The 27,437-nt window shown below is 43.8% G+C and overlaps 1 protein-coding gene across 1 annotated transcript; it reads right to left on the bottom strand.

Moving 5' to 3' along the window:
• Positions 1–218: 218 nt before the first annotated feature.
• Positions 219–26,978, bottom strand: CMTM7 (CKLF like MARVEL transmembrane domain containing 7). The gene is made up of 5 exons (XM_064704717.1): positions 26,753–26,978; positions 7,755–7,928; positions 4,775–4,873; positions 3,664–3,745; positions 219–3,306 (listed from the first exon to the last, which is right to left on the bottom strand). Exons 1-5 carry the CDS (start codon positions 26,912–26,914, stop codon positions 3,293–3,295), a joined length of 531 nt encoding a protein of 176 aa, XP_064560787.1. The 5' UTR covers positions 26,915–26,978; the 3' UTR covers positions 219–3,292.
• Positions 26,979–27,437: the final 459 nt, after the last annotated feature.

Below are 27,437 nucleotides of genomic sequence, written 5' to 3'. Positions count from 1 at the left end.
TCTGTGTTAGCTCAAAGGATAAACTACACTCATCTTGGAGCTGAAGAGGATGGACAACTTTTGGGTGGGATAGTTGGAGCACATCCAAACACAACAGCAGGTTTTTCTGTGGCTCTTACCTATCTTCCTCCAGTTACAGGATGTATTCTGATACTCCCCTGAGAGAAAGCCACTGCTGTGGTAGAGGAAGGAAAAAAATGACCAGGACAACAGTCTGATTCTCCACATCACCCAGAAAGCTAACAGAGTTTATTTCTAAAACAGCTGGAATCCCATATTTGCCAAAGTTGCAGACAGATGGAGCTTTCAGAACCAGGTTGACACTGAAGGAGACTTAAAACACTTTTGCTGGCAGAGGTACAGCAGAGAGGTGTTGAATTCCCTGCCAGACGGAGCTGTCATTCAGCAACCCCCGGTGGAGCTGGTGATAACAGAAAATCTGTGCTCTTCTTGGTAGACATGCTTCACAAGGAGGATTTGGGGAAAGCAAGGAAACTTTGGCAGCAGAGATGTCAGTCTTCCAGCTTGAGAGCATCCTGATTAGGAGCATCTGGCGGGTCTGTGGACCCAGCGCTGTCACAACAGCCAAAGCTGCAGGGATATTTTAGCCCTGTCAGTAGGCACAAAAGCCAAAAGGGAACTGGTAACTCACATCTCTTGATCCAGTATAAGCAAGTGCACTTACAGCAAAACATATTCTTTGGATGATCACAGAACATGGCTCAGAAATTCTTTGGTCGTTAGACTGCATGAAATTCCCCTTGACTTTTTTTTCCTCCATATGGTGACAACTGACAAGAGTGATGTGAGAGGCAGAAAAAAAAGCCAGCATAGTGGCAGGAGAGGGAGCATGGTTCCAGGAGAAAGTGGAAACAGCATTTTCTGCAGCGCAAGCTCAGGCTCCAGCCCCAGTCCTTAGCAGGTGCTTCTCCCCATTGCCACTGCAGGGCTGAGGTGTCAGCTGCACTCACCCTGTCTGCAGCACAACACTGCTTGCCACAGGACTGCCAAGTGGGCTTAAAGCTTAATGTGGGAAGGTTCCTACTGTCAATCTGAGGTCATACCTCAGGAGGTGAAGGAGAAATAGCACAGCCTTTTTCTTCTAGGAAAACAGGAGAGGTTGTATCCTCAAACATCTGTCATATCAGTGCAAATTAAAGCCAGAGTGCTGCTTTCCAAAAACTGTAAAGTCAGTCTTGGCAGGAGGACTGGAGATCAAGCACCCCTGTTGCAAAAAATTATACACACACATATGTGTGTGTGAGTGTGTGTGTGTGTGTGTGAGTACCTTGTTCTGCAGGTATTTTCACTCAAAGTGCCCAGAATGAAGTCTCTTGTCACATAAGGCCATTTGAGTGGTCCTGTGCTGGCAGCACAAGGAAGGCTGAGCTATCCCTGACACTGCTGACAATGGATTCCCAGCTGAGGAGAATGTTTGTTCTCTCTTGCCAGAAAGCCTTTGAGCTATGCTCAATTCTGGTTGTCAAAAAGAAAAAAATGGCTCATCCCTGGCTAAGCATAAAACACATCATCTGAAGGTAGGGGGCAGAAGTTGAACACTGTAGAAAAATAATCGCCAATATGAAATTAGTAACAATATACCTGCCTGTTATATGGTTTATTTGAATAATCCTCTGTGTTAATACTGAAGCACTATATCTTGGAGTGAATGTATGTACCTTCATCCACTATAAACAGAATTTTGTCCTTTTGAATTGTTTCCTGCTCTGTGTTGCTTCAAACAGGACACTTTTGAAAGGGAATAGCAAAAAGAATCACAGAAACTGTGCACCATGACGAGGGGGATTCTTACCTCTTCAAGTTATCTATTTTCATTTACTTACTCAAAATTTTTGACATTTTAGCAGCTGGTCAATTTTCTGTTGTCAGAATTAAAAAGAAATTCTAAGTAAAGATACATATATTAGGATGAAAAAAAAAAGGTGGCAACAAATAGCAATATATATTGACCTGCCATGAGGCACAAAAAGAGTTTTCTGAGACAACCATTAAATTACTTAGCATTATTGATGCAGAATTTCAGACAAATAGAAAAATAAATAGGAGGCCAGAAAATGCTTTTTTCTTCAGACTGTCCCTGGTAAACTGTATAAACCCAACTTCTGCTGCACCATCGTGCACTTATCCCAACAGAATAAACCAAGTTCTACTTCACAGCTAGACATGATAGGAGAAGCACCAAAGAGGAAGAGAGGCCCATGCTTCCTTTTTTCCTGCAAAGAATTCCCAGCTCACCAGAGATGGATTGCAAAAGGAAAGACAAAGGTGCCAAGAAGGCATTGTCTCAGCACTGAAGTTACATAGAATTTCATTATGATACCAGGTTGGACAAAACTGAATTGTTCTGCCTGTCCAGGCTCTGGGCAGAGTCCCCAGGAGCACGGATTCCAGCTGAGGCAGAGAAGTGACAATATCACATGTAAGAGAGAGAAAGAAGCACATTGCTCCTTTCACAATGGGCTTTCCATAAACACTGTTAAGATTACAAAGCAAATAATTTATAGCAAATGCATAGAATTTTTTTAAAGAAGTGGGCTTACTATGAAAAGGAGAAAAAAGACCCCATAAAACATTAAATGTATGTTCTCGGGTGCGTATTTTCCTCTATTTGTCAAGGGAATTTTTAAAGAATAATCTTTGCTAAAAATTCATGGAGAAAATCCCTGATTTCATCGTGTACTGTTGGGGCTAGGAAGAAGTGCTTGCAATGATGTTTTCAAGTTGCAGTTCTTAAATTTTGATGCTAGCTGAGCTGATGTTAGAAGAAGTCCACAGTTCTGATAGAAAGAGCTAACAAACGCTTGGGTCAGCTTATCCAGGCACGAATTAGTTTGTAACTGTTCATTTGTTAAACATATAATCCTTGGAAGTTAAGAATCAGGTAGGAATTTGCAGGATTTCCCTTGTGTAAACAGATGGAGGAAATCAGAAGGAATTTTTCCATCCCTCTGAAAGGAGAACCAAATGACTGTCCAAATGAGTTTTAAATAACACTTATTGCAAATAGCAGGAAACAGCCACAGCCCAGCTTGAGAGATAGAAGTTGTCTTTCTCTGAAACAAGCAGATTCTCCATTATAAACTTCTTTGGGTGGGGGGAGCAAAAAAACTTTGGTTCACAACATTGTTTTGCATAGGAATTCAAGTAGATCTTCCAAAGCTACCAGCTTGTCCAGGCTAGTAACAAAACACCCATGTCTCTCTCCTCAGTAGTGGACACTCCTCTTTGGCATCCTGTTTTGTAAGGCAGACGTCTTGCACAGGTGATGAAGTCACACAGATGCATCTTTGAAAAGGAAGACAAGTGTCACTTGTGTTGCCACAAACAAATTCATCCAATTTATTAAGCAACACACTGGAAACTTTTTGGTAAGGGGTGGGGAAGGGAGAAAAGAAAGCACTGCTATGTTCACTATTAGCTAGAAGCAAGTTATTTCGCTCCAGTAGTTATATGTTAACAGCTGTCAGTAGCTGTGACAATGTTTGTGATGACAGAAAATTTGGAATTATTGCTTTTTGGGTAATTCTGAGTCACAGCAACCAGGGCATTAATAGATTCTTCCAGGTAGACACAGCCCTGTGGCAGACAATATAAATATTCATTTTGGGAAGCATTCAGGCAGTTAGTAAGCACGATACTTACTTGTTGACTGTGTGATGCACGAAACCTTGTAGGATGACCACATGCTTATAACACAAAGTATCGTAGCCAGGAACCCGAAAGTCTGGATGAGAAAACAAACAAACCACAAATACTTATGGAGCATTAGATGACACATATTCCATGCATGTATGGACACTTTTGTATATTCAGCTACACATTTTATGGGATTAACAGACACAAAAAATAGTGGGTTTTTTTACTCCATTCTGACAAAAGACTAAAAAACCCAGAAGTTTCTGTAGTATAATGGCAGCTTATGTCTTGTTAAAACCGAAAGACAGACTGAGAGTCATGCACAAGGAGAGAGAAACAGCTGGACAGCAGCATGGAATGTCAAGTTCTGAACTTCTCACTAGGATTCTGCAACAAAGAAAAGACTGTTTCTAGCACCTCTGATTACTGCTCTTTTACTGCCCCATTCAAACAAGTCTTTCCCTGCTGTCTGCCAAATAAACAAGTCAGGTAGGTCTCCTAGTCTGTTTGCACTGTCAGGACTAAATTTCTGAAAGTAATTCTTTATTCTGGAGGAGTTGTATTTCAGGTCCTGCTGCTGTGAAAATACTGTCACCCACACTTGGAAGTCATGCCTCTCTCTGTACAGCCTTCCAGCCAAGAGAAGCAGACAGCACCTGCCAGAAGTCAGCTCAGAGCCTCACTGGTTTTAGCTCAGGAGAAATTATCTTGAACAGGGCTCTGTTCAGGAGCAGGAAGCGTTGAAAGCTGAAAAGTGGAATGAAATCCTTTAGGTAATTTCCAGCTGCTACAAGAGTCTTTTGTCAAAAGTTAATTGTCTTAATTCTTCACCTAAACACATTAGTTCCTGTGAGTTAAAGCAGAAGCCTTTGGTTTCAATGCTCTGGCAGGACAAATACCAACATTAGTGATGAGTCCAGCATCTGCCAACAAAATATTTTTGTTGGCACTGTGTTACAGAACATTCACTGAAATGAGCTAGAAGGTTGTTCACCCAACCAAGACACAAGTCAGGCAAGTCTGTAAGAAAACAGAGGTACAAGTGATAGATTTCCAATGGCCTACTTAATATATATTGCAATTTTAAAAGTGTCAAGCCTAATAAACACAGCCTTACCGCTCCAGCCACAAGTCCAGTTATATTGTAACTCTTGGATGCTGCTACAATCGATCCAATGAGAAGCAGAATTGTACCAATTAAGTAATGAAGAAACTCCTGAAAAGACAAGCACAGCATGCATCAGAAGGGAGACTTATCTACAAAGCATTTTGATGTGTCTCAGAAAGAAAGTAAGTCGGCAGAGATGACTCAAACCCTCAAACCCAGAGGACAAAACATAGCCAAAAAGGGGGGGAGGGGGGAAAGCAAAGTAAAACAAAGCAGAAAAACAAAAACCAAAACCCAGCAATTCACTTTGTGAGTGGACTTTATGCCAAACGTCAGTTTCTGTTCAAAAACAACAGTTTGGTCAACTAATGTGACTGCAATAGGATTTATTTGCTGGGTATGGATGCAATCCTTTCAATTCAGTACATTACTTCATTGCACCAAGTATGCACCTTACCTAAAGAGATGGCTCTGGAGCAAGGAAGGAGCCTTAAGGACACATTTCTCTAGCCTATATGAAATGGCATAAGTGGGAAACCAAATGCTCCTACTTCTGAGAATCTTAGGAAGCAAGCACTGGATCTACTGCTGCATTTACAAAAAACTTAAATCAGCTGAGACTGGGAACCACAGGGAAGGGAGGGAAGGGAGGGAAGCCATGAAAAGCACAGCTGCAGTAAAACATGATGCCATGGGGTTTTCTGAGAGAGGACCAAGGCACCACATTTAAATTCTTCTCTGAGATGATAAGTATCAGTCCAGGAGTCAATTTTACCTAGTTACAAGCATGGTGTATCTGTGGATTTCGATTTTGAATCCCCACAAAGCTTATGACACCAGTACAAGTGTTTGGACACTGAACATGGGTTGTTTTGGTTTTTTGTGCATAGTGGGGTGGGGCAGGTGGATATCTGCTTCCTTTATCAGCATGAGCCAAGCAAATACAAAGGAAAGGAGAGGAGAGATTCTGTCTCAAATCAGAAGATGGAATACAATTCCAAAAGGAAATTTTCCAAGGAAAGCCCAGAAGATGAACAGTCTACCCTACCAGTTTCACTCTGCTCAGATGTTCAAAAGAGCTGAGGAGGATTTTTCCTGTAAAGTAGGCACTGAGACCACAAGTTACTTTCCTAATTTATAAACTTGTTTTGGGTAATCAAAATCTCAAGCCTTGCATTTGCCAGAATAAATTATATGCACAAGGAGGCTTCTCTGACTAGCCCATGACGCAGCAGCAAATGGGACATTCCACTGCCTCTTTAGAGACATCAAATAAAGCACTGTGCACAGGCTACTACTTTAGGGAATCCAAGGGATGGGCAAAGCTGCAACAGAGTCATCAGAGGCCACATTAGGTGGAGAAGCAACCCCGGCAGGGCCGGAAGAGTGCCCCTCTGGAGAAATACTTCCAAGCTTTAAAAGGTGTCAGCAATGAACAACCTCTTGAACCACTTCAGCTTTACTGGCTGCAAATCACACCCCTGATTGCAATGTAAAGATCCTGCCAGGAAACTCATCCAAATGCTAGCTGTAGTTTTCCAGACTCTCTCACGTCTTCCTCTTCTGTTCTAAAGATACTTAAATGTGACTGAAAATGAGGTTGTTTGTTTTGCAACAGAGCAGCAATGTTCAAGCATCACATCCTATAAAGCTTTCTGAAGCTGAGCAGCCACAAACTTCAGTGCCTTAAACTCTAGAACATTGAGGAATAATTAAACACACAACAAAAAAAACCCAGAAGCAGCCCATGCAGAGGCAAAAATAGCATAGTCCTGTTACAGCAATGCACACATTAAATCCTGCTCTGCAAAACTGTTATTTATTAGCTTACTTCACTCCTTTATTTGAATCCCTGCCTCTGTACTATCTCTAGATAAATAAGTACCTTTAGAAACAAATAGTGGTGGCACTATTTGAAAAAAAAATCTAGCCATATTCTTCAGCTAAAAAGAAAAAGAAAATTAAATTTTTCTCTCTGGTTATATATGGATGGATGGACAAACTGTTATCTTAGATCTGTAAATTGCTTACGTAGTTTCCATGAACCACCACCCAACCACTTATTGGGTATAAAAATTCCTCTCTATCTCTCCAGTTGGCTTTCCCCACTCCTTTGGCCCTTCTTCAGTGGAACTAACATATGCAAGGGAGGCATGTTCTAAGAGGTTGTTAAAATCCATCATCCCACACTAGAATGGATAAACTCTTCTGTTAGCTGACCTGAGCAATATTAATGAGGAAGTTCAGGTCTCACATTTTTGCTGCTGCCTGTGGCTTCTCTGCTAGGATATGAGAGATGGATGTGTACAGGAAACGCAGGAATGAGGCAGGAACATCCTGCAGGATATCCCAGGAATGGCCAGGCTGTGCAATCAGGCTGAGGCTACTATTTTTTGCTGTTGTTTAAGTTATCTAAAACCATACCAGAAAGAGGCACATTTGATTTAAATAGCACTCACAGGCTTTATTTTGGGACAGGATGTAGTACATGAATTCTAAAGCTATGATTTGGTACTTCAGCAATCCCCGAGCTGCTATAAATGACCTGAGCTAGGACCCACCTGCTGAAGGCTTGATGATCAGTTGCTTCCTTTCAATTGTCTCTTAATGAAATTATTGCCTTCCATATAATAAATCTAGATTTATGTCTGTGCAAAGGAGGGCAGAATCAAATCCAAATCAGCTGAAAATCTTACAGTTACAAAATCTGCTGAGCTGAATGCAAGCAACAAAAGGATTTGCACAGGAGGCAAAAAAGAATTGAGTGAAAGACAGCCTATTTTGAGTGAGAGTTGAGTGGAAAACAGCACAAGGGAATGGACTGAGAAAGCCCCATCAGCCCAGAGGGGAGGAGAGAGGAGAGAGGAGAGAGGAGAGAGGAGAGAGGAGAGAGGAGAGAGGAGAGAGGAGAGAGGAGAGAGGAGAGAGGAGAGAGGAGAGAGGAGAGAGGAGAGAGGAGAGAGGAGAGAGGAGAGGAGCCCAGGCTTACCGCGAGCGGCCAGCTAACACAAGTCAGCTTCCTGTAGACTCTGAAAATGTGCATGATGTAGAAGAACAAAATCATAACCAGGTCACACATGGTGACAATCTGAAAGAAGCTGTATGCACTGTAATCTGTCCATGGAGAATTATTTACACTGATGAATCCAATCAGCAGCGTGATCTGGAAGACAAAAGGCACATTCAAGGTGTTCACTTTGGTGCTCAGAGGGTTGTGGAGATGATTTTAAGCACAACAAAATGACACTTAGAAACAAAAGACAAATATCTAATGTAAATGGGGTGGTCCCAACAAAATGGACAAGCATGATAATAAGGTTTTATAATTAGCCGATAAATGAGCTGAAGCAACTCCCTGGTGAAAGGGGCAATGGCCAGAAGGAAAGCAGCAGTTTCAGCTGCTTCAGCTTGAAGATGTCTCTATGTACAACAGAAAGGATGTCAAATAGAGAAATGGAACTGGATGCCTGGAGTTGCACCAGTGACTGAAGCATCTGAAGCCCAGAGACTTTCAGGAGTCCACTGAAAGCCGTGAAAATGGAGGTGTCCATGAACACACCTTTCACTTTCATTTGTGACATTTCTCACACACACAATCAGGAGACCTGAGCTAACAGTTTTACTCTTCCTTTTCTGCCACCTACAGAGCAGAAGTGTTAGTGGACTGTAAGGCAGTATCAGAGTAAATAATACAAACATTTGGAGGAACTGATTTAATTCACCTCAGCCCCAAAACTTTTATAAGTTAACACTGCCACATAAAACTATAAAGCATTATTGTACAACTTCTTACAGCTGTATGCTTGCTAAGGACAAAAGCTTTTTTCTTTAATCTAAAGCTACTAGTTTATTTTACTAATCTTGCTGCTTCCACCAGCCTGGCTAACCTGGGTGATCAAAATAATTCTACCAAGAATATACTAAAATATTTTTTTATTACAGACTCAGTCAATGCTTGCTTTCAGCCACTGTAATTTTTAGTTCGTCAAAAGTCAGCCAGAAGCTGTAATGATTCACATTTTAAGTGTTTCTCCTGGACATTAAAAAAGTATCTGAGGAAGCCAGCACTTCAAGACTGCGCCATTCTTTCCTGCACACTCATCTTCCAAACTCCTAACCAACTGCATTCATTATCAGAATAATTCCCTTAAGATTAAAAGAGAAAAAAACCCAACCACAACGCCCAAACAACATAGCTTAGATTCTCCCTAAGTGTTAGCCAGGTTTCACCTGCTCAGTTCTGAGTGGACAGGATAAACATACACGTGTACAAGGGCAACCAAAAGGTCTGTATGTACAAACTTCTCAAGGACCTTCACCAAACCAAATTCCATCCAAACAGCCACATCAATGTCTTGACAGGGAACTACCGTGGCTCCAGAGAAAAAAGTCAGTGCTCAGGATTCCTTCCCACACAAGTGGCTAAGCTGTTGTCAGAGCTGGTCCAGATCCATTATTTTTACTGTGGCAGTCCAAGGAGCTGATATTACCCCTGTAAGTGAGCCCTGCTCTCTGAATCTTAATGTCAGTTAAGCAGAGTCATCTGACTTAGCCACTGAATAATAATAACTTAAATATTAATAAAAATAACTTAACCTGAACAATCAGAAGGAGATAATTTACCCTATAAGCTAGGAGCACACTCTAAGTGATGCAAGGCACAGCTATTATTTCCATAATTTAAAACTAAATTTAATGAAATTTTATTCTGTAGGAAGACTCAACAACAAGTCACAGCAAGCACTGAGCCTTACTCTTGGATAAAGATGGGATGAGGACAACATTCTCTAACCACTAAAGGCTAGAAGAAGTTTCCCTTATTTAGGTGTCTTCACAATAATCAGTTCCCAGGTTTTACATGGTAAAAATCAAGAAGGAAATGTTAATTCACAGAAATATTAAATCTGCTCACTGGCTCATTTCATGCATGAACAATTAACTTTAGCAGTTTTTTTTTCAATGTACAAAGGATAAGGAGGAGGACTGGACTCTTGAAGTACAACCACCATCCAAATAATAAAAAGCAGTGGGGAAAAAAACATTAGTTTAAGCTAGACCCAGCTCTTTCAATTTCATGGAAGCATAGCAGTATTTTTCTTTTCAGTTAAAAGGTATAAAGAAATTGAGAAGCATAAAGAAGAATGTGAGTCATCCAAGGGCAGAAAGTACATCCTCGGAAATAAGGAGATACATGGTACCAATGAAGAATCAGCTCAACTCCTGACAGGGTAGAACTGTGGATTTGAACAAACATGCTTTCCATTTCAACAGTTCTTCATAACTAAATCAACTCCAAATCCAATTAGTAAAGATTCTCCCTTTTTAAAATTTAGATGTGCCTCAGCACACACACAGGAAGAAAGCACTGCATGGCAAGAGATATTTCTTTCAAAGATTTACTTCCTTAGCATAAATCTTGCAACATGAGATTTCTAAAGAGCGTCCTCAGTTCACAGGCATGTGATTCTGTTTCACAGATAGGTGCAAAGGGGACCTCTCAACAATTTTTTATAAAGCTGTACCCTATCTGCCACACTATATTGCCTGCAGATAGAGTTTAAAACTCACCTGTTAAAAAAAGAAAGCTAACAAATACAAGTAAGAGAGCCACCCAATATCACTTTTCTTTGAAACGGACAAATATTGAAGTTCCTTCACCAGATACTGGTTTATCATGATATACCAGGGGATGACTGTACCTTTTTCCCCCTGGGATTCTGGTTCCAGAGAACTGAGTGATAAAGTGATAAATATGTAACTGTCTGGGATACAGTTGAACATTATCTCAGAAGTCAGTCGGAGGCACAGAGAGAGAGAGAAAGGAATGGCAAAGCACTGAAGTGATCAAATGCTATGAGTGTTCTTTATGCATCTGTGCTCAGGGGAGCAGGTTTATACACCCTGAAAATAAAAACTGGAGGCACAAAAAAAAAAAAAAAAAAAAAAAAAAAAAATCAAAAAACCCCGGGCACCGCTATTTCCATTTCAATATAGCACTTCACAGGTCATGACAGCAGTACAGATGTAATAACCCATAGCCAGCAAGCCAGGGTGAGCACAAGTACAGGTCAAGTGATGGGCAGTCTCATGAGAAGATTTCAGTGTGCTTCACAATATACACCTGGGCTCCAGACCTGCACTACAAAAGGGGTGAGGGACACATTGCAGGTACTATTATTTAAGTGCTTTCTGGTTTCTGAGAACAAAATAAAGACCATATGCATTAATCTACCCCAAGGAGGGATTTCTGGATTTAAATAAAGTTCCACATTTACTCTGTTTCACAGAAGTCAATCAGCTTAAATGAACCCACTTCTTGACTCTCCTTTGGACCAGACATTCGAAATGAGTCATGAAGAATGTTTAGGGACACTGGTATAGATCAGGAACTATCTTGCAGTCAAGGCAATGTGAATTAAAGGCAGTCAGCACTTACAGACAGAAAAGACATAATAGAGCCTGCAAGACTTTTACAGAACCTGCATTCTCTTCCCTACTTGGAGCTGAAGATGAGGTAACCACATCCTCACAATCTGCCTCTTGAATGGCACTGACATACCTTCACAAGCTAAACCCCATTTGTATTGGAAATTAACTCAGATCTACAAAAAAAATGAAACACAATTCTTTCTTTCCTGATGTGGTCTCCTTCCTAAAGCAGCCCAGGAAGCTGTTGGCCACTGTCACCACAAAAGCACATGGCTGGCTCATGGTCATTGTGCTGTGCCCCAAGACCCCAAGGTCTTCTCTGGAGAACTGCTTTCCAACCTGCAGCCTGTACTGGTGCAGGGGCTTACCCTCAAACATTTCCAGATACAGGACTTGGCATTTCTCTGTGTGGAGCTTGATGAGACTCCTTGCAGACTGCCATGTTCTCTCTCTCTATGGCAGCACAACCCCCTGGCTCATCAGCCACTCCTCCCAGGTTTTTCATCACCTAAAACTTTCTAGGAGTGCACTCTGCATCATCATCCAGGTCACTAATGAAGATGTGGAACTGCCAGTCCCAGTGTGGACCCCTGAGGTACACCACTAGTGACTGGCCTCCAACTGGACCTTGTACCACTGATCACAACCCTCTGGGCTGGGTTGCTCAGTTTTAAATCCATCTCACTGCCCACTTATTTCACCCATACCCAGTTTGTCAGCTTGTCTGTGAAGATGTTATGGGAGACCAGAACCTTACCAAGATCAAGGTAAACCACATCCATCACTGTTCCCCAGTCCACCGAGCTTGTCACCTCATTAAAAAAGCAGCAAGGCTGGTCAAGCATCATTTCCCCTTTGTAAATCCATGTTGACTACTCCTGATCACCTTCTTGTCCTTCATGTGTTTGGAAATGCTTTCTAAGAGGATTTTCCTCATCACCTCCCAAGGGACTGAGGTGAAGCTGACATTCAAACTTGTAATTCCCTGGATCTTCCTTCCAACCCATAGATATTACTTCAATCTGTTCAGAATGGCACAGCTTCCTTTTGCATTTCTCAGGCTAGAGAAGATAGGAAAGGACTGGACAAGAGGGATACATTCTCCTCCCCTGTGCTATAAAATGCCTCTGGAAGTGCTGGAAATGCTGCTTCTTTTTAAAAATCAGCTGGTTTCCTCCTTGTTTCTTCTTGTCCCTGACAAAGAATGAGCATCTGGAGTCTACTGGTCATTATTACACTCAGTAAAAAAACGAGAAAATGTGTATCAAGACTTCAAGGAAATGAATCTTCCACTGTAGGAAAATTCAACACTTTCTTAATGAAAGGAATCATGCCTTCATATGAAGAAGAAATTATATATAGAAGGAAGATCCAACTTCCAATTATCCAAAGGCAAGTGCATACTGGAGAAAAGCCCCATGGCATTAGGCCCAGATGCTGCTGTACTCCTCATTTTAGATGATTTGAATTCCACCTCCAACTCCCCATGCTCACTCTTGGATGGCTGCAGTCCTGCAATTAGGTTACAGAGCAAGCTTGGCTCCAAAGCCCCTGTCCACATGGGAGAGGGCTGGGCATGATGCTCAGACCCAGAGCCAGCCACACAACCCTCAGCCCCTCTGCTGCCTGGCTGTTCCTGTGGCTCCCCGTCCTGTCACTGGCCCCAGAGGCCACCAGCAACACTGCCCAAGAGCTGCCTGCCCTCAGGACTGATGGGCTGGGCTCTCCTGCACCAACACTCGGTGCTGGAGTGCACCAGCACAGAGGGAAAAGCCCAGGCCAAGCCAGAAAGTTCAAAAAATTAACAGAGAACCACCTGCTCCAAGGAAGGGGCAGGCAGGAGTGCATGCCCACCAGCCCAGAGATTACAATTTTCTTCACTAGTGTCCTGAGGATAACAAAAGAAAGGACTTGTTTTGCTCCACATGTACCTACTGGTACCACAAAGCATTTTTTGCTCATGTGGTAGATGATTGTAGTTTATCTGACCACAGAACAATTTTATAACCCAGGAATCAATCTGTGCAAGTGCTTTGTATGATCTTTTTCTACTGTCCTGCTATAATGGATGTCATAAATAAAGCTCTGGCTTTATTGCCAATACCTAATTCCTCTGTAACGTCTGGAGAGAACTAAATTTTCCACAGACACAGCTACCTGCACAAACATAAATCCCACATGATCTCCAAAACTGACAAGAACATACTCTTAAAGGAAAGCCTAATGTTCTGAGGATGAGAGGCCCATTTCCACTGACACAACAAGGGAGAAATTGTAAGTCACTGACTCTTGAATCCTGACTCCAGTTTTGTAACCCCATTTCTGTCTGAACTTCAGTAAATCATGTGTTTCCCCAATTCAGCTCCTCCAGTCACCAAATGAGGACTAATAAAGACTTCACATGCATTGTGCTAAACTTCTTCTCCTTCGAAACACTTCAGACATGTAAAATAAAAGCAAAAATTTTGAGGACTGCTAATAAATGTCTAGGGCAAGATGGCTGTTTTCCTTTACAGAGTGAATGAAAATAGATGCTCACTAAAAATACCCCAACAAGCAAAGAAACAAAAAAAGACAAGACAAAACCCCCCCAAAGCCATACCAAAATACCCATATCCTTTTCCTCCCTGCTTCCCTCTCCAAAAAGCCCAAAAGCCCAAATGGACAATCAACAGATGTAACAGACAAGCAGGTGTGAAAATCATCCAAGGAGGAAGCCACACAGCAAGCAAAAGGAGGAAAAGGTTCACTTTCTGAGAGTTGCTTTGACTTGCTAGCTCAGCACACAACATAAACAAAAATGAGAATACTAGCTCACTGTAAAATGGAAATCAGTATTTACTTCCTGTCTGTCACTTATTACTTAAAACCAACTGTGAGCAGTGATTCAGAAAGCACACTATGCACAAGTCATTGCAAATAAACTGGTTTTGGATCTTTATTGCTAGGACTACTTTAGTGCTCATCCTCTTGACCATCCCTGACAGTTCAGAGCTGCACATTCTCAGCCACCCCTGTGCAGCAGCTCTTTCACCACTCTGCCAGTGGAGCACAGGCTGCCCGTTCCCACTGTGGCAGCCCCTGCACAGCAGTGATGCCCTGCTGTGGGTGTGTCACCAGCTGCCTTCACAGCAGCTCACAGGGGCTGCCCCTTCTGTGGTTAAAGCCACAGAAAGGTGGTTCTGCTGATAACCTATCAGTGCTTCCTGCTGAACTGGGCTCACACAGCAGCAAGGCTTCCTGCTTCTCCTTCCCTCCCCTCACCCCAAAGCACGCTCACAAGTGGGCAAGACATTGGCAGTGCCAGCTGGCTCCAGCTGAGCAATGGGATTTTCCAGCCCATATGATGTGTTCAGTGATAAAAGCTCAAGGCAAGCAGGTTTCAGGAGGAATATTTTAGGTTATGGCATTTCTCTTCCCAAGCAACCAATATGTATGGAATCACAGGATGTTTTGGGCTGGAAGGAACCTTAAAGACCTTCTGTTCCCAGCCTCCTGCCATGGGCAGAGGCACCTTCAGCTAGAGCACCTACCCAGCCTGGCCCTGAACAGAGTCATGGAAGAATTTACAGCTTTGCTTGTGTGCTCAGCTTTTGCTTTCCTTATAAAACTGCCATTATCTGGATCCATGGGTCTTTTTGCCTTCCTTCTATTTTCTCCCCATCCTGCAGGGGAGGGCAGTGAATGAGAGGCTGGCTGGCTGTTTGGCTGCTGGCTATGTGGTTAACTCACTGCATGTGGCCTACCCCTTATCTGGATTTCTATCTTCTGTGGTAGTACAAAGAACAATATTAAAAAACTTCATTGCAGAAACACACAGACTATGGTTTTTTACAAATCCCAAGATGATGTACTGAATTGCCAGGCTGAAACTGCTATCTGACCATGTAACTTTAAGCTCTGGATAATAATTTTCTTTCTCTATATAGAAATAAGATGTGAAATGCCAACCTAACTGCAGGAGGAAAGATAACATTAATATGAAGCAAAATTGCCTCAAGGTGCCCAGTAACAGAGGAACATTATAACTCTTATCTCAAAGTTTTACCATAGTACCAGGACATACACATTCTCGTGTATAATCCACCCAGCTCTGTGTTATCTTTTCATTTAATTACTTTGCCATGCAATGTATAACCACATCCTCATGTTTCTCAGAGTATTTTTTTCCTTGACTTTTCCCCTCTACCATATCCTCCCATAAGAAGAGACATTTTGTCTCTGGTGTTTCCTTTCCTTTTTTTTTCTGCTCCGTATTCCCCTTTCCTCTTCTTTCCCTCCATTACACTCCATATTTCTTCTCCTTTTGTATTTCTCATTCTTTCCCATCCAAATCTCCCTCTACACATGACAATGCACCCCAATTCCCTCTTTTAATGTTTCCTAACCATCTTGCCCACTCTCTTGCATCAGGGCACATATTGAAATTAGCTAACCAAAAATTAGCACCATTCAGGGGAGAAGTGTCAGGGGACAGGATTCAGCATAGTGCTACACCTGCACAAACACTGCAGGCAGCAGCTCTGCCTCACCAGTTTCCTATTGGTAAGATCTGAAAGTGGTTTTCTTTTTCATCCATTGTACTCGCTGGAGGACTGATGAACCTTTGTACTGCTTTAATGTCCCTCCTGAATCTGAAAAAAAGAGGACCCTGAGAACTATTTATAAAATTGATAAAACCTGTTTGATTTCCACTATGTTAAAACCTACCCAAGTTTTAATGCAAGCAATTGTACAGAAAGTGTGTCTGCAAATTTGGAGCAAGGGACAGCACTGACTCATGCAGTTTCATCACAACATTTTTTTAATATAAGAGCTAAATGCTTTTTGTATTTGAACGAAAAAAAGTCAAAGTTTCCAGCTTGTGACACCAGCCAAGATAGTAGATGGAATTTTCCATCCCTATGAGAGCCAATCAGGATAACTGTGCCCTGGAGAAATGTCACTGATTACAGCTGGACATTTCCAAATGTTACACCTCAACACAGTGAAGCAACACCCACATATTATTAAGTTCATACTTCTAGATGGAGTAAAATAATTTTTTAACAGCTTCCCAAATCAGAAAGATGAGCAAAGCACAGACCAAGGTTACAACTGCAGCTCAGGCAAGACTGGTCCAGCTAATTTAAGCAGCAATGTTGACTGCTGCTGTAAACGAGATTTCCTTCTCCCAGGGCAGTGTTGGAAATGTGAGCTGTAAACCCCCACCAGAAAAAGAAGATAGAAGGCACAGTCCATTTGAAACTTCATTAATGGCAGATGAAATCAGCTGCCTGCAAGTGCATGGTTCTGTGAAGCAGTCAGTCTTTGGTTGCACAATCATCTCTCAGCCCCTGCGTCTGGGCAGATTTCCTTCTTGTCTGGCTGCTTTGCTAAAATAAGGAGGCTGCCTGGCCTCTGATAAGTCACTTCTCTTGTGCACCACCATCCACAGGCTATTTATTGAAGATAAAAACGGTGGGAGGGTGAGAAAAGGCAAAATAATCTTATTCAGACCCTCTACAACACAGATAAGAGGACAATCCTAAGTACAAGCGAGGGGTGCTCTGTATCTATTAATAAGAAGTTATCTATCTGCTCAGGCCCAGGCCTCAGCGGTGGAAAAGGATGTGGGGTAATCCCAGAGCCAGCATATGAAGGACATTATTAAAGGGCCCTTGAAGCAGGGTGTCAGCCATGATCATTAAAAAGGCAATTCTTTGCAATGACTAGCTGCAATTAAGCCCTGCCTGCCACTGATCACAGGGCATGCAGGACTTCAATCCCACCCCTGGCAGCTGAACCAGCTCCCTGCCTCAATCCCACAGCTGCCTGCACACACTGAAAGGCACCACACAATCCTGCATGTTATTTACTGAAAGCTGAGGACTTCATAGTTCCATGGCAAGCAATATGATATATTCCCATCAGTCAGTGAATTAGTGAAAAAAATAAAAGCTTGTTACCCACCTCATAATTTTATTTCTTCTTCTCTCCAATTTCTTTAAAAATCTACTTAAATTTAAAACATTCCACCTGTGAAAGCACTTTCAGTAAGTTTTTCCAATCTATGTAAAAGCTGCACACATGACCCTCAAAGTATTGCAGCAACTCAGTAACATTGCACAAGTGGCATAATGCAAGTTACAAACAATTCCCCAAACACATAAAATCCACTGCAAAACACTATTAACGGCACAGCTGACTGCTAGCATGTCTGCAAAGGACAGGAACAGAAATTTTAATACAGCAAATGCCCTAGCAAGGTTCTAGCTCTGGGAAACACAGCTGCTTTCCCTCTAACTTTCAAAGAAGTGCCACCTGCAACAAATGGAAATATTACTGTGGACCAGGAGAACCCTGCACTTTGTAGCTTGTTTATTTATTAATAAGGGATTATTAAGGTTGCCTCTGTGCAGGCAACCTTATTGCTGCAAAAAACCACATAAGCCCGTGGCTGCTGCTGTGGCTCACCCCACTGCAGAAGATTATCTCTCTTGCGTAGTAGGGAGAATCTCTAAATCATCTCAAAAGACTACAGGAAGTAAAAACATTGTAAGGCACTTGAATCTCCAGACTCCCCGAGGAGAAAGTGGAGTATCTGGTGGTAGCAGCCAAAAATGAGGGGAATTAGTATAACCAAATCTCTCCAGATTCAAGAACTGCACAGCAAGCTATGATTGATACTCCTGTCTTCTGCAAGTCAAGCACCTCCACCATCTAGATCCTCCTGGAGAGCCACATCAGCCGTTCTGTCCATCTGGTAAAGCTGAGAGTCAGACAGAAGGCCAGGAGGAGACAGTCCCCAGTGTGAGTAGGTTTGTGTAAGTGGAGAAGCACTGCAGGAGGCTGCCCACCTCACCTGCCATACCTCCTTCTAGCTGACTGGGAAGATAAACTGCTTGCAGGAACCAGGCACCTCTGAGACCACCGCTCTGAACCATTCTCAGATGGATTGTTTGGCTTGTTTGTATTGCTGGCCCATTAAAAAGTCCCAAAGTGAAGTCCCACATTGCCAGTGATACACAATATAGAAAGAGCTTAATCCATACTCGTGAGCTATAGAGATGTTGAAGATAAATTTCATGGCTGTCTAAAAATGGATCCACCAATTGTGCATGGCAATACCACCTGCAGAGAAGGAGCCCTTGTTGGCTGGCCAACCAAGCCTGGCTGCTAGAAGCCCAGGGTACATTGTGTATGTTTACAGGCAGCAAAGTTTCCACCATGTTCTGGACATCCAACACGTATCTAGCAGCACAGAGCCAGTTAAAACTAAGATAGGAACATACAACACAAAAACCAGTACCCCAGGGCAACAATCATTCTAGCTAAGCTATCAAATTAGATGCATGAAAAAACAAACAGCAATCTCATCTTGCTGGAAGTTGTTGCTGAGATCAAGGGATACCATGTGAAGGGCTCAGTGATGCCTCATGCCTCTGCCTGCCAACCCTGAGCGAGCAATCTGCTCATCACTCCCCCGTAGAGATGCTGCTCACAACACAGCCCCTTCTCGCTGTCTGAGTGAGGCATTTAGTGCTTGACTGAATCAGATCTTCAGTTGACACCTGCCATATCTCTCCCTGCCTCAGAGATCACCACACTGACATCTGGCAGTCACAGACAGCAGTTAAAAAGTTGTTATCTATCATCTCCAGCAAGGGCTTTGCTAAGCCATGGAAACAGGATCCTTGAGGAGGTCTCCTTGAATAAGAGGACTCATTTACATCACCCAGTCCACCTTGTTAGCTGCGCTGGTATATCATGATTTTCATCAGGAAAACACAGGTGAGAGCTCCAGAAAACATCAAGACAATGCACAGATGAACTGGCATCATCACAGCCTGGCTGCTGGGTCAGGGCGGGTCTTTGCACACCACAGAACAACCTTTTCTAAATGTGAGTACTCCATGCTTAGCAAGGTGCCAGAGAAGCGAAGGGCACTGAAAGAGGGGGGAAAATGGGAATAGATGAGATTCCCTGTGGCACTGCTGCAGCTGGCAGCTCTCAGTGAGTGCCTGGAGACTGACAGGCCTCTCCAACAGGCTGGGACAGCACTCCTGTGTCTGCCGGGAAGTTGGATACTCAAGCAATTGCCAAAAGGCTCAACAAGCCAGCAGGTGAGAAGCAGCAAGTGGGGACTGTGCTTTTCCCAAACAAAGAAAAGAGCTCTTGCAGAGCATGATTACAGACTCGAGGAAAATAGGCCAAGTCAGTCTGCAGTTCTGCAGCTGCTGATGGTCATCTCACGTTAACAGCATACTTTTTGCCCAGCTGTCAGCACTTGTGTCTTGAACTCATTAGTGGTACCCTTAAAAAACAGAAACAAAACATCAAACTGCCAAAAATATTATGAGAAAATTCCCCCTGAAGCAGCTTTTTAATTTTGTCATCACCACACTTCCATTTTCCTTAAGGGAAGCTGTGAGCAGAAGAGGAAGCCCTAAGCATTGCAGCTGCTGCTATTGTTGCAGGAACAGCAGCCAGGTTTGTTTTGGCTCTGAAAGCTGCAGACAGCTAGTGTTGACCAGTCAGGCACATCTGTCCTTGCCATTACATTCATCAGATGACCATCATCACAGGCCAGGGAGTTGTTTCAGCCACAATGACCCCTTCAGGAATCTCAGTTACACAAAGGAGAGGAAGCTTACAGGTGGGTGAAGGGAAATCACAGCAACTTCAGAGTCTGAGCTCTGTGTACAGAAAACAGCAATTTCTGGCTGCTGCATACTTTACATATGACCACAAAATAGGAGGACAAGACCACAGCACACACGATATGACAATAGCACAAAGGGGACAGCTCAGCCACAGGACTGAGTGAGCACCTCACAGGGACTCCCCAGGGAGGGCAGCAGAGGAAACACTTACTCATAGGAAACACTGTCTGGCTTTGGGGAACAACACCCCACTAATGCAGAGCAGGTACCAGAGCCTCAGGGTCAGGTGTGCTTCTCTCTCTCACTGATGGCTTCTGCTGGATCCCAGTGAGACACAACAAATGGTCCCAGCCCCTGCAGCCCTGGAGCCCAGTGAAGGATGCTTGGCAAGGTGCTCTGTGTCATGTACAGGCTCTGGGCAGAGGAGACTGAGCTTGTAAACAAGGGATTCAGTGGGGTCTGTCACCTTGTGGCAGGAGAGGAGGATGCTCAAAGGTACACCAAATCCAAACAAAGTGAGGACAGGGAACACACTACTCTTGCACATCTTAAAAGAAAGTCACAGAGCAGTAAGAATCCACATTTTTCACCACATCTTATTATCCACAGACACCATGTGACCTAAGATTTTTAAACACCACCTTAAAATTTAACTTTCCATAAAACAAATGTGCTAAGAAACCACTGCCAATAATTCACTCTGCTCGTTCAGGCACACTAAACACATCTCAGGTGATGTGGTAAATTCCTATGCTTCATTTCCCTTTTTTTGTTATTTCAGAAAATGTTATTTGTTGACCCCTGTTCAATCACCTCTACAGAAACAATCACCTCTACATGCACAAGAGATTGCTAATGAATGGATTGCAACAAATCCAAATGGATGCACCAAATAAGCAATAAAAGATGGCTCCAACTTTGAGCTTTTAGAAAGCCTCTTTTAGTAAGTAAAAAATAAAACATTCACTGACACATTCAGAGCAGAGATATCCTAGTGTTTAGTAATGACTATAATTGCCTTGGAGTTGATTTTTGAGCTTTCTAGAGCAGCTTTGACATCAGAAAAACTACAAGTTTCTTTTCTTTTTTTCCTGAAAGAGGCAGATAGAAATCAAAACAGATGGTACAAAACCTTCTCCTGCCCAAGAGAAAAAGCAAAAGGACTACATTCTCAGTTTGTGGTTTGAAACACATGGAACCACTTCAAGCTCATGTATTTCCTGCCCTTCCATGCCAGACACCTCTTCTTGCCCACAGCAGCCTCTGTGGGTGCACTGTTCCCTAAAAACACTTATGGAAAAAGAAAACCAGAGAGCTGAAGTGAAGCTCCATTAGTTCCCTGGTACTGTGTAACCTGGTGGATACCTACACCACTACAGCTGAGAACAGCTGCATGGAGACAAGACAGAAGGGGGAAACTCCTTAAAATGGTGTTGCTTGTGGAATTTCACATCATCAAACACAAGTGTGTCAGGCTCCCAGCAAGCACTCCTTGGTTGGCATGCAGAGAACACAGTGTTTGCTTCCAGCTCTTACGCAAACACCTGGAGAGAAAAAATGGCTACGCAGAGCAGCAGCACGTTAAAAACACCACTGGCTGAGGCAGGACAGGCAGGCAGCTTTGTGTCCTCAGAGGGGAAATAACAGCACCTCCCAATCCTGCTGGGCTTAATTACTAAGCTTGGACATTCCTTACTCGAGTGCTCCAGCTTAGTTTGGAGCCATCTAAGACTCAGATAGTTTTTTTCTATCTCTTTGTTCAGCATGCCCAGCAAGGTGCTTTTACTGCAGTTTCCAGCAGAACAACAAAAATAATGAGCAGCTACAACAGCTCTGACCTTGGCCTCAGAAAATGCATCTCATTGCTTAGCCAGTGGTTTATCTTGCACATTTTTGGGGTGATTTTCCACAATCCCCCAGAAAGCACAGTCTATACAGGACTCACAGACAGGTTTACAATTTCAGCACCTCTGCATATCACCAGAATGCCTCTCTTCTGACTGAACAGCTTTATTAGAATAAAGGCAAAATCATGTCACTGACACACTGCTGCATAGAATTAGATGTTTTACTTCAATCACCTCCTTGGACAGAGAGATGTTTCAGTCTGAAGAGCAAGTTAAAAGACTGAGTAGCTCTTAGATAATTCCAAGCATCACTTGCTTTTGTGAATTTCTTTTTCTTGCATCAATGATTTTAATCAGAAATTGTTTTCTTGCACTAACAGATTTTGCTTTCTTTTCATATTTTAAATTCTTCTGAATATAGCTCTTCAGTAAATTTGGAAACACATTCAGAAATGGAGCTTAGCTACAGCAGCCTCACTGCCAGCATTCTCTAGCCTTCAGTGTTGGATGAATGAATATTCTCTTGAATGCTATTATGCAACTATATGTTAGTATACAAATAACCCAGAGAGGTTTCAGCACACTTCAAAGTTGCTCAGAATTACAGACTGTCTTGTTGGCCATTCACTTGTCAAGTATGTCATGCTATTGTCAAGGCATACTTTGGAAATTAAATAGATGCTCTGCAGAAAAGCTTTAGCTATTGCTTTAGCATTTTTAACAAGTTAAAATGACGTTGTTAAGTCAGCTTTTATTGAGTTTATCCTTTTTTCACATTTCAATTGCTTGTAAATCTTTTCTTCAGCCTTGCAAAGGTAATTTTGATTTTCTTGTTCTCTGTCTTGAGAAACTGATGGCTCACATTGAGCTGACAGAATCAGCACTGGTTTCAGCTTAAAGCACCCTGTGTTCTGAGGCTGTGCTTACTCTGACAGAGCTGTAACAGTGGTGTCATTGTGGGAACAATGGCCTTCAGTCTGAACTGTGAGCACAGTTAGCTTGGCCCAACCTGGGGGAGGTGAAAGAGAGGCAAAGGTGGCCATGGGTCACTGTGCACCTCTCAGGAAAAAGGAGTGGTCCAACAACAGTTTGAGAAGCCTGAAAACCTACACAAGCATGTGCTGTGCCATGATGGCTCTCCTACATGCGAGCTCTCAGCTCTTCAATTTTCTCTCTTCATTCTGTATGGGCACACCCCTGCAAAGCTCTGCCCCAGACACTGTGCACAGGTGATACAATCACTCCTACGAGTGCCTCAGAGAGGGGGACACCTACACAGGCTCCCCTGTCTCACAGGGGCTGGGCTGGAAGCAGGATCTCATCCAGAACAGCATCAGTGGCATCCTCCAGACTTCAGCTGTAAAAATATAAAAAGCACATGAGGCTCCAGGACAAATGCAATCATTTGAGTCTGGTTCAGTGGAACCAGGCTTGTTTCAATCTCTATCAACGCTGGCACTTGAGCCACCCTGGTGACAATACAAATGCACATTCATACCACTGACCCTAATGGCACAGGATACCTCAAAAAACTCCCAAGAACCCATCCACTGAGAACTTGCCAGGCTAGCAACAGTTCCTACAAAGGCTTACAATAAAACAAGTTAGCAGTAGCACAGAATTAGATGTTTTACTTCAATCACCTCCTTGGACAGAAAGATGTTTCATTCTGAAGATCAAGTTAAAAGACTCAGTAGCTATCAAAGAATACCAAGCAGAACTTGCTTTTGTGAATTTCTTTTTCAAGAAAAAGAAACAAACACAAAGCAAATGTGCCTCAACCAAACCAGCACAGCTCATGCAGAATGCTGGAGAGTGCCACCTGTGTCAGTGTTGGCTAGCTGGCGAAAATTTGAGTCATTCAAATCAGTTTGTTACACTTAGACCAGTCAGTTTCTCTGGTCTAAGTGTATTGTGCACACTGATACACACCCACTCACACACTTGCTTAGTGCACTGCTGCTACAGAACCAAGGTGGCCACAGTGGGATCCTGCATGTATCCCTAAGAGGTCTTGGCACAACAGCAAATATATTAAAAAAAAAAAAAAAAGGAGAAGGAAAGGAAAGAAAAAGCAAAATCTGTATTAACAACATCAAGTTAAACAAGCTGGAGCAAGTTAGATGTTGAAATACTTTACAATTTCCTGTTAAAATCAGAATGTCAGTTCACACTGGATTCTGAAAAGCCACAACTAAAGTTAGTGACACTCACATATGGAAAAGCAGCTTTCAAATTGTCTTACTGCCACACAAAATACACAAGTCTGCATAACTATGTTTTCTCCTCCATTTTATATTCAACATATTTATAGACTATTCCCCAGGCCATGAAGACAATGCATAAAATACACTGTCTTTTCAAAGCTATAATCATTCTGCAAGGTTAAAGAAATTCTCTAGCAAAAAAATGTAAAGGAACTTGCATAGGCTTACAGGCAAGAAACACTTTTTTCCTCTTAATTTCATTCTATGCTAGACACCACAGCACCCAGAATTTCAAGAGAAAGCACGAGCAACACTCAAAATTAGCAACAATTCAGGCTGCACAATCTCTTCAACAATCCTGAGTTTTAGTCCTGTCTTACAGCAGAACAGCTGTAACACTATCTTCTGTTTTCTTCCTATGATTTCCATAGCATGTTGTTGTCATACATTAGGTTCATGTCACTCACACATACATCTAATCGTTGGGGTTTTTATCTTGCAAGCACAGCAAACAGCCCTCAACGTTACAGTAAATGATGAAATGTTTCTTTCCTGCTCTCTACAACATCCTCTACTTCTTGGTAACGGGGACGAGGAAGAAAGAGAAAACAAAACTTGTAACATTTCCTCTTCATAACCACAACCACTCAGAGGCCCAGCACACAATTTAATGTGATATATATCTAACACAAATGACCTTACCTTTCTGCTTTGCCAGCATAAGGGCTCTGCTTCTCAGTAACACTACAGCCACCAGCCACACCTACACTAGTGCAGGAATGTGTACAGACTTAGCAGGAAGAAATCTTTACCAGGAAAAGTTACTGCCAACACTTTGTACTAGGAGAACTGAATGCTCATACAAATGGAGCTGTGGGTATAAATACTGTCTGAGAAGAGATAAAAGAGAACTGCAAAAATATTTAGCTCTCCCTATTTTATTGGGTGCAGGAGTATATTTAGAGCTAATGTATCATGGTTATTTCTACAGGCTACAGCACAAACATTTGGTTTTCTTATGGAATTATTTGAGAAAGTGCTATTGTGATATGTGATATTGCAAGAGGTTCATTTGCCCAAAGTTCCTTGAATACCTGAGGTAACTCCTACTGATGTTTACAGGCAAGATGAAAAGCACAAAAATATAAGAAGGTGAAACTGAAAGAGTGCAAAGAAAAGATAATTTAGATTATTTTAACTTCTGTTAAAGTCACCACAGAAAACCAATTGCTTAAATTTGGATGAATTTTAGATTGAATAGCATTGATAAAATATGACTTTATGCAAAGTATGTGAAGCATTACATAAAATTAGATAGATTTACATCCAGCACATGAAAATATGCCAAGCATGTAAAGAATGCACGCACTTAATACGCACACCAGAAACTGACATTACAGCACCAATACCCATGCTGGGGCAGCTTTAGGAGTCACACCTCGGAGCTGGAGAGACACCAGAGCAGCATGGAGGGCAGAGAGGATGAGTTATTTCCAGCCCATAAAAGGATCTACTCTTTCTACACTGGTGAAAGCAAATAGACTTTCAGCTTATCAGTAGAGCACAAGGCTACTGCTTTAGGGCTACAGGTTCAGCTGCAATGTAGACACATGCTCACATGTCTCCTGCAAAGACTCCCCAGATCCACTCAGTGGTTTGGGAAGAGCCCAGGACAGAAGAAGGCAGCAGACATCAACTCTTTGTGTTCCTACAGCACAGAATCCATAGTGAGGGACAGCTCCGAGGTCTCATGAGGGCAGGGCAGATGCTCAGCAGGTAGAGGCAGCCATGAACAGTCATGGTCAACTTCATCTCCTCTTACTGAGGGTCACTTCTAAGGGCAGCTGACAGCCAATAACAAACTAGAAGAAACCAGGCAGCTTTGAAAGAGAAAGCTGAGGATTTGATGTTACTCCTCAATAACTTAGAACACAATGAATCCTAACTTTGAATGTCAGCTTAGAAATCTAATAATCTACACAACTTTAAAAAAATGACCAGACAAATACAGGCAGGGGGAAAGAAGGCATTGGGAGCTTACAAAAGATGAAGGCAACAACTCCAGATAAAACTCTGCCAAGGCACAAGTTTTTGCAGGATGAAAACGTACGTGTGGAGGTATCCGTACACGACGTCTTTCATGCTCTTTCCTGGGCATTATCACTGCCACAACCGTAATTAAGCTGACAAATCACCCCTCAGATAATTATGGCCCATAAAAATGAGAAAGAGCTTATCCATCTGTTAATCTTCTCCACATCTGCATGGAGCTGAATTTCATGCACTGACTTAAGGCATCAGCTCAAAATCCTGGCAGCGTTCCACCATCGACTGCTACTGAATTTCAGCCACACATCCCTCCCCGTGTCACTGGGTCACTGCTGGAGGTCTCTGGCAGGCAGGGCACTGAGCCAGCAGCTTCAGCTGTGGTGCCCAACTCTACCAGGTCGCTGTGGGCACCGCCACTTGGCCCCGCTGCCTCCTAAAAGCTTCCCCACACTACGGAATGAGCGAGGAATGAGGCGCTGCACGGCACGGTGTGCCATCGCATCACGGTGCTACCGCTGTTAGTAGCAAAAAGTTAACACTGCCACTTTGGGCTCGCACACGTCCGTCTGCTCAGAAGGGATCACTGCTGCGTTAGGAGGAGGCAAGGACAGCTTCCTACAGACGCTCTGCCAGAGGAACGCGGGTTTTGGTGCTGCTGGCAGAGGGCTGAGGGGCCAAACCCGCGCGGAGCCTGAGGGCTCTCCGGCCGCGCCGCCACAGGAGCCGTCCGGCCGGGACGGGCGCGATTCCCGCGGGCTGCGAGGGCCCCGAGGAGCTCCGGCAGCGGCCCCCGCCCCGCTCGCCCCTTACCATCTGAGCCACCTTCAGCATGCCGGCGCAGGAGCGGAAATAGCCGCCGTCCATGAGCTCCGCGTCCGAGCCCGCCGAGGAGGAGGCGACGGTGACGGGCGGCGGGGCGGCGGGCCCCGCGCTGCTGACCCCGGTGCGGATCACTCGAGCCCCGTGCGACATGGCTGCGACCGCGCTCCCCTCGGCCCGGCACGGGGATCGGGACGGGACGGGATGAGATGGGACGGGGCGGGGCGGGGCGGGCGGTGGCGCCCCGGGGCTGGCGGGGCCGGGCGGAGCGCGGCGCTTCCCCGCCCGCCCGGGCCGCGGGGCGGGGGAGGCCGAGGGGAGCCGGCGGGGCTTCCCGGCCGCCGGGGAGACGCCGCCGCACCCAGGCGGGACAGCGGGTCCGGGACAGCCGGGAGCGGGAGCCGCGCAGGGAGGCTCCCCCCGCGCCCTGCAGCCCGCCCGGGATGCATGGAAACAGGCCGGAGGGAGCGGGACCCATGGAAACAGGCCGGAGAGTGCGGGACGCCTGCCGGGAGGGAGCTCCGCAGCGAGCAGCTCGGCGGGGACAGTGACAAACCCCTGGGAGGGGAGCGACTCCGGTGCTTCACTGTGGAGGGAAAGCTGCAAACAGCGCCTTCTCACACGGCTCCCACTCTTGCCAATCCCCCTCCCAGCCCTCTGATTCTCGGTCTCATGA

This window comes from Zonotrichia leucophrys, chromosome 2 (genome assembly GCF_028769735.1).
Source record: "Zonotrichia leucophrys gambelii isolate GWCS_2022_RI chromosome 2, RI_Zleu_2.0, whole genome shotgun sequence".
NCBI classification, from domain to species: domain Eukaryota; kingdom Metazoa; phylum Chordata; class Aves; order Passeriformes; family Passerellidae; genus Zonotrichia; species Zonotrichia leucophrys.
Note: the sequence above shows the minus strand (reverse complement) of the source record. Positions and strands in the feature narration are given on the sequence as shown.

Excerpts from the sequence above, each read along its gene's own strand:
- CMTM7 (XM_064704717.1), bottom strand. The coding sequence starts at position 26,914 with ATGTCGCACGGGGCTCGAGTGATCCGCACCGGGGTCAGCAGCGCGGGG. Across the intron at positions 7,929-26,752 it reads TGCTGAAGGTGGCTCAGATG|ATCACGCTGCTGATTGGATT; the intron begins GTAAGGGGCGAG and ends TTTGTCTTCCAG. Across the intron at positions 3,746-4,774 it reads CTGGACTTGTGGCTGGAGCG|ACTTTCGGGTTCCTGGCTAC; the intron begins GTAAGGCTGTGT and ends TTTCTCATCCAG.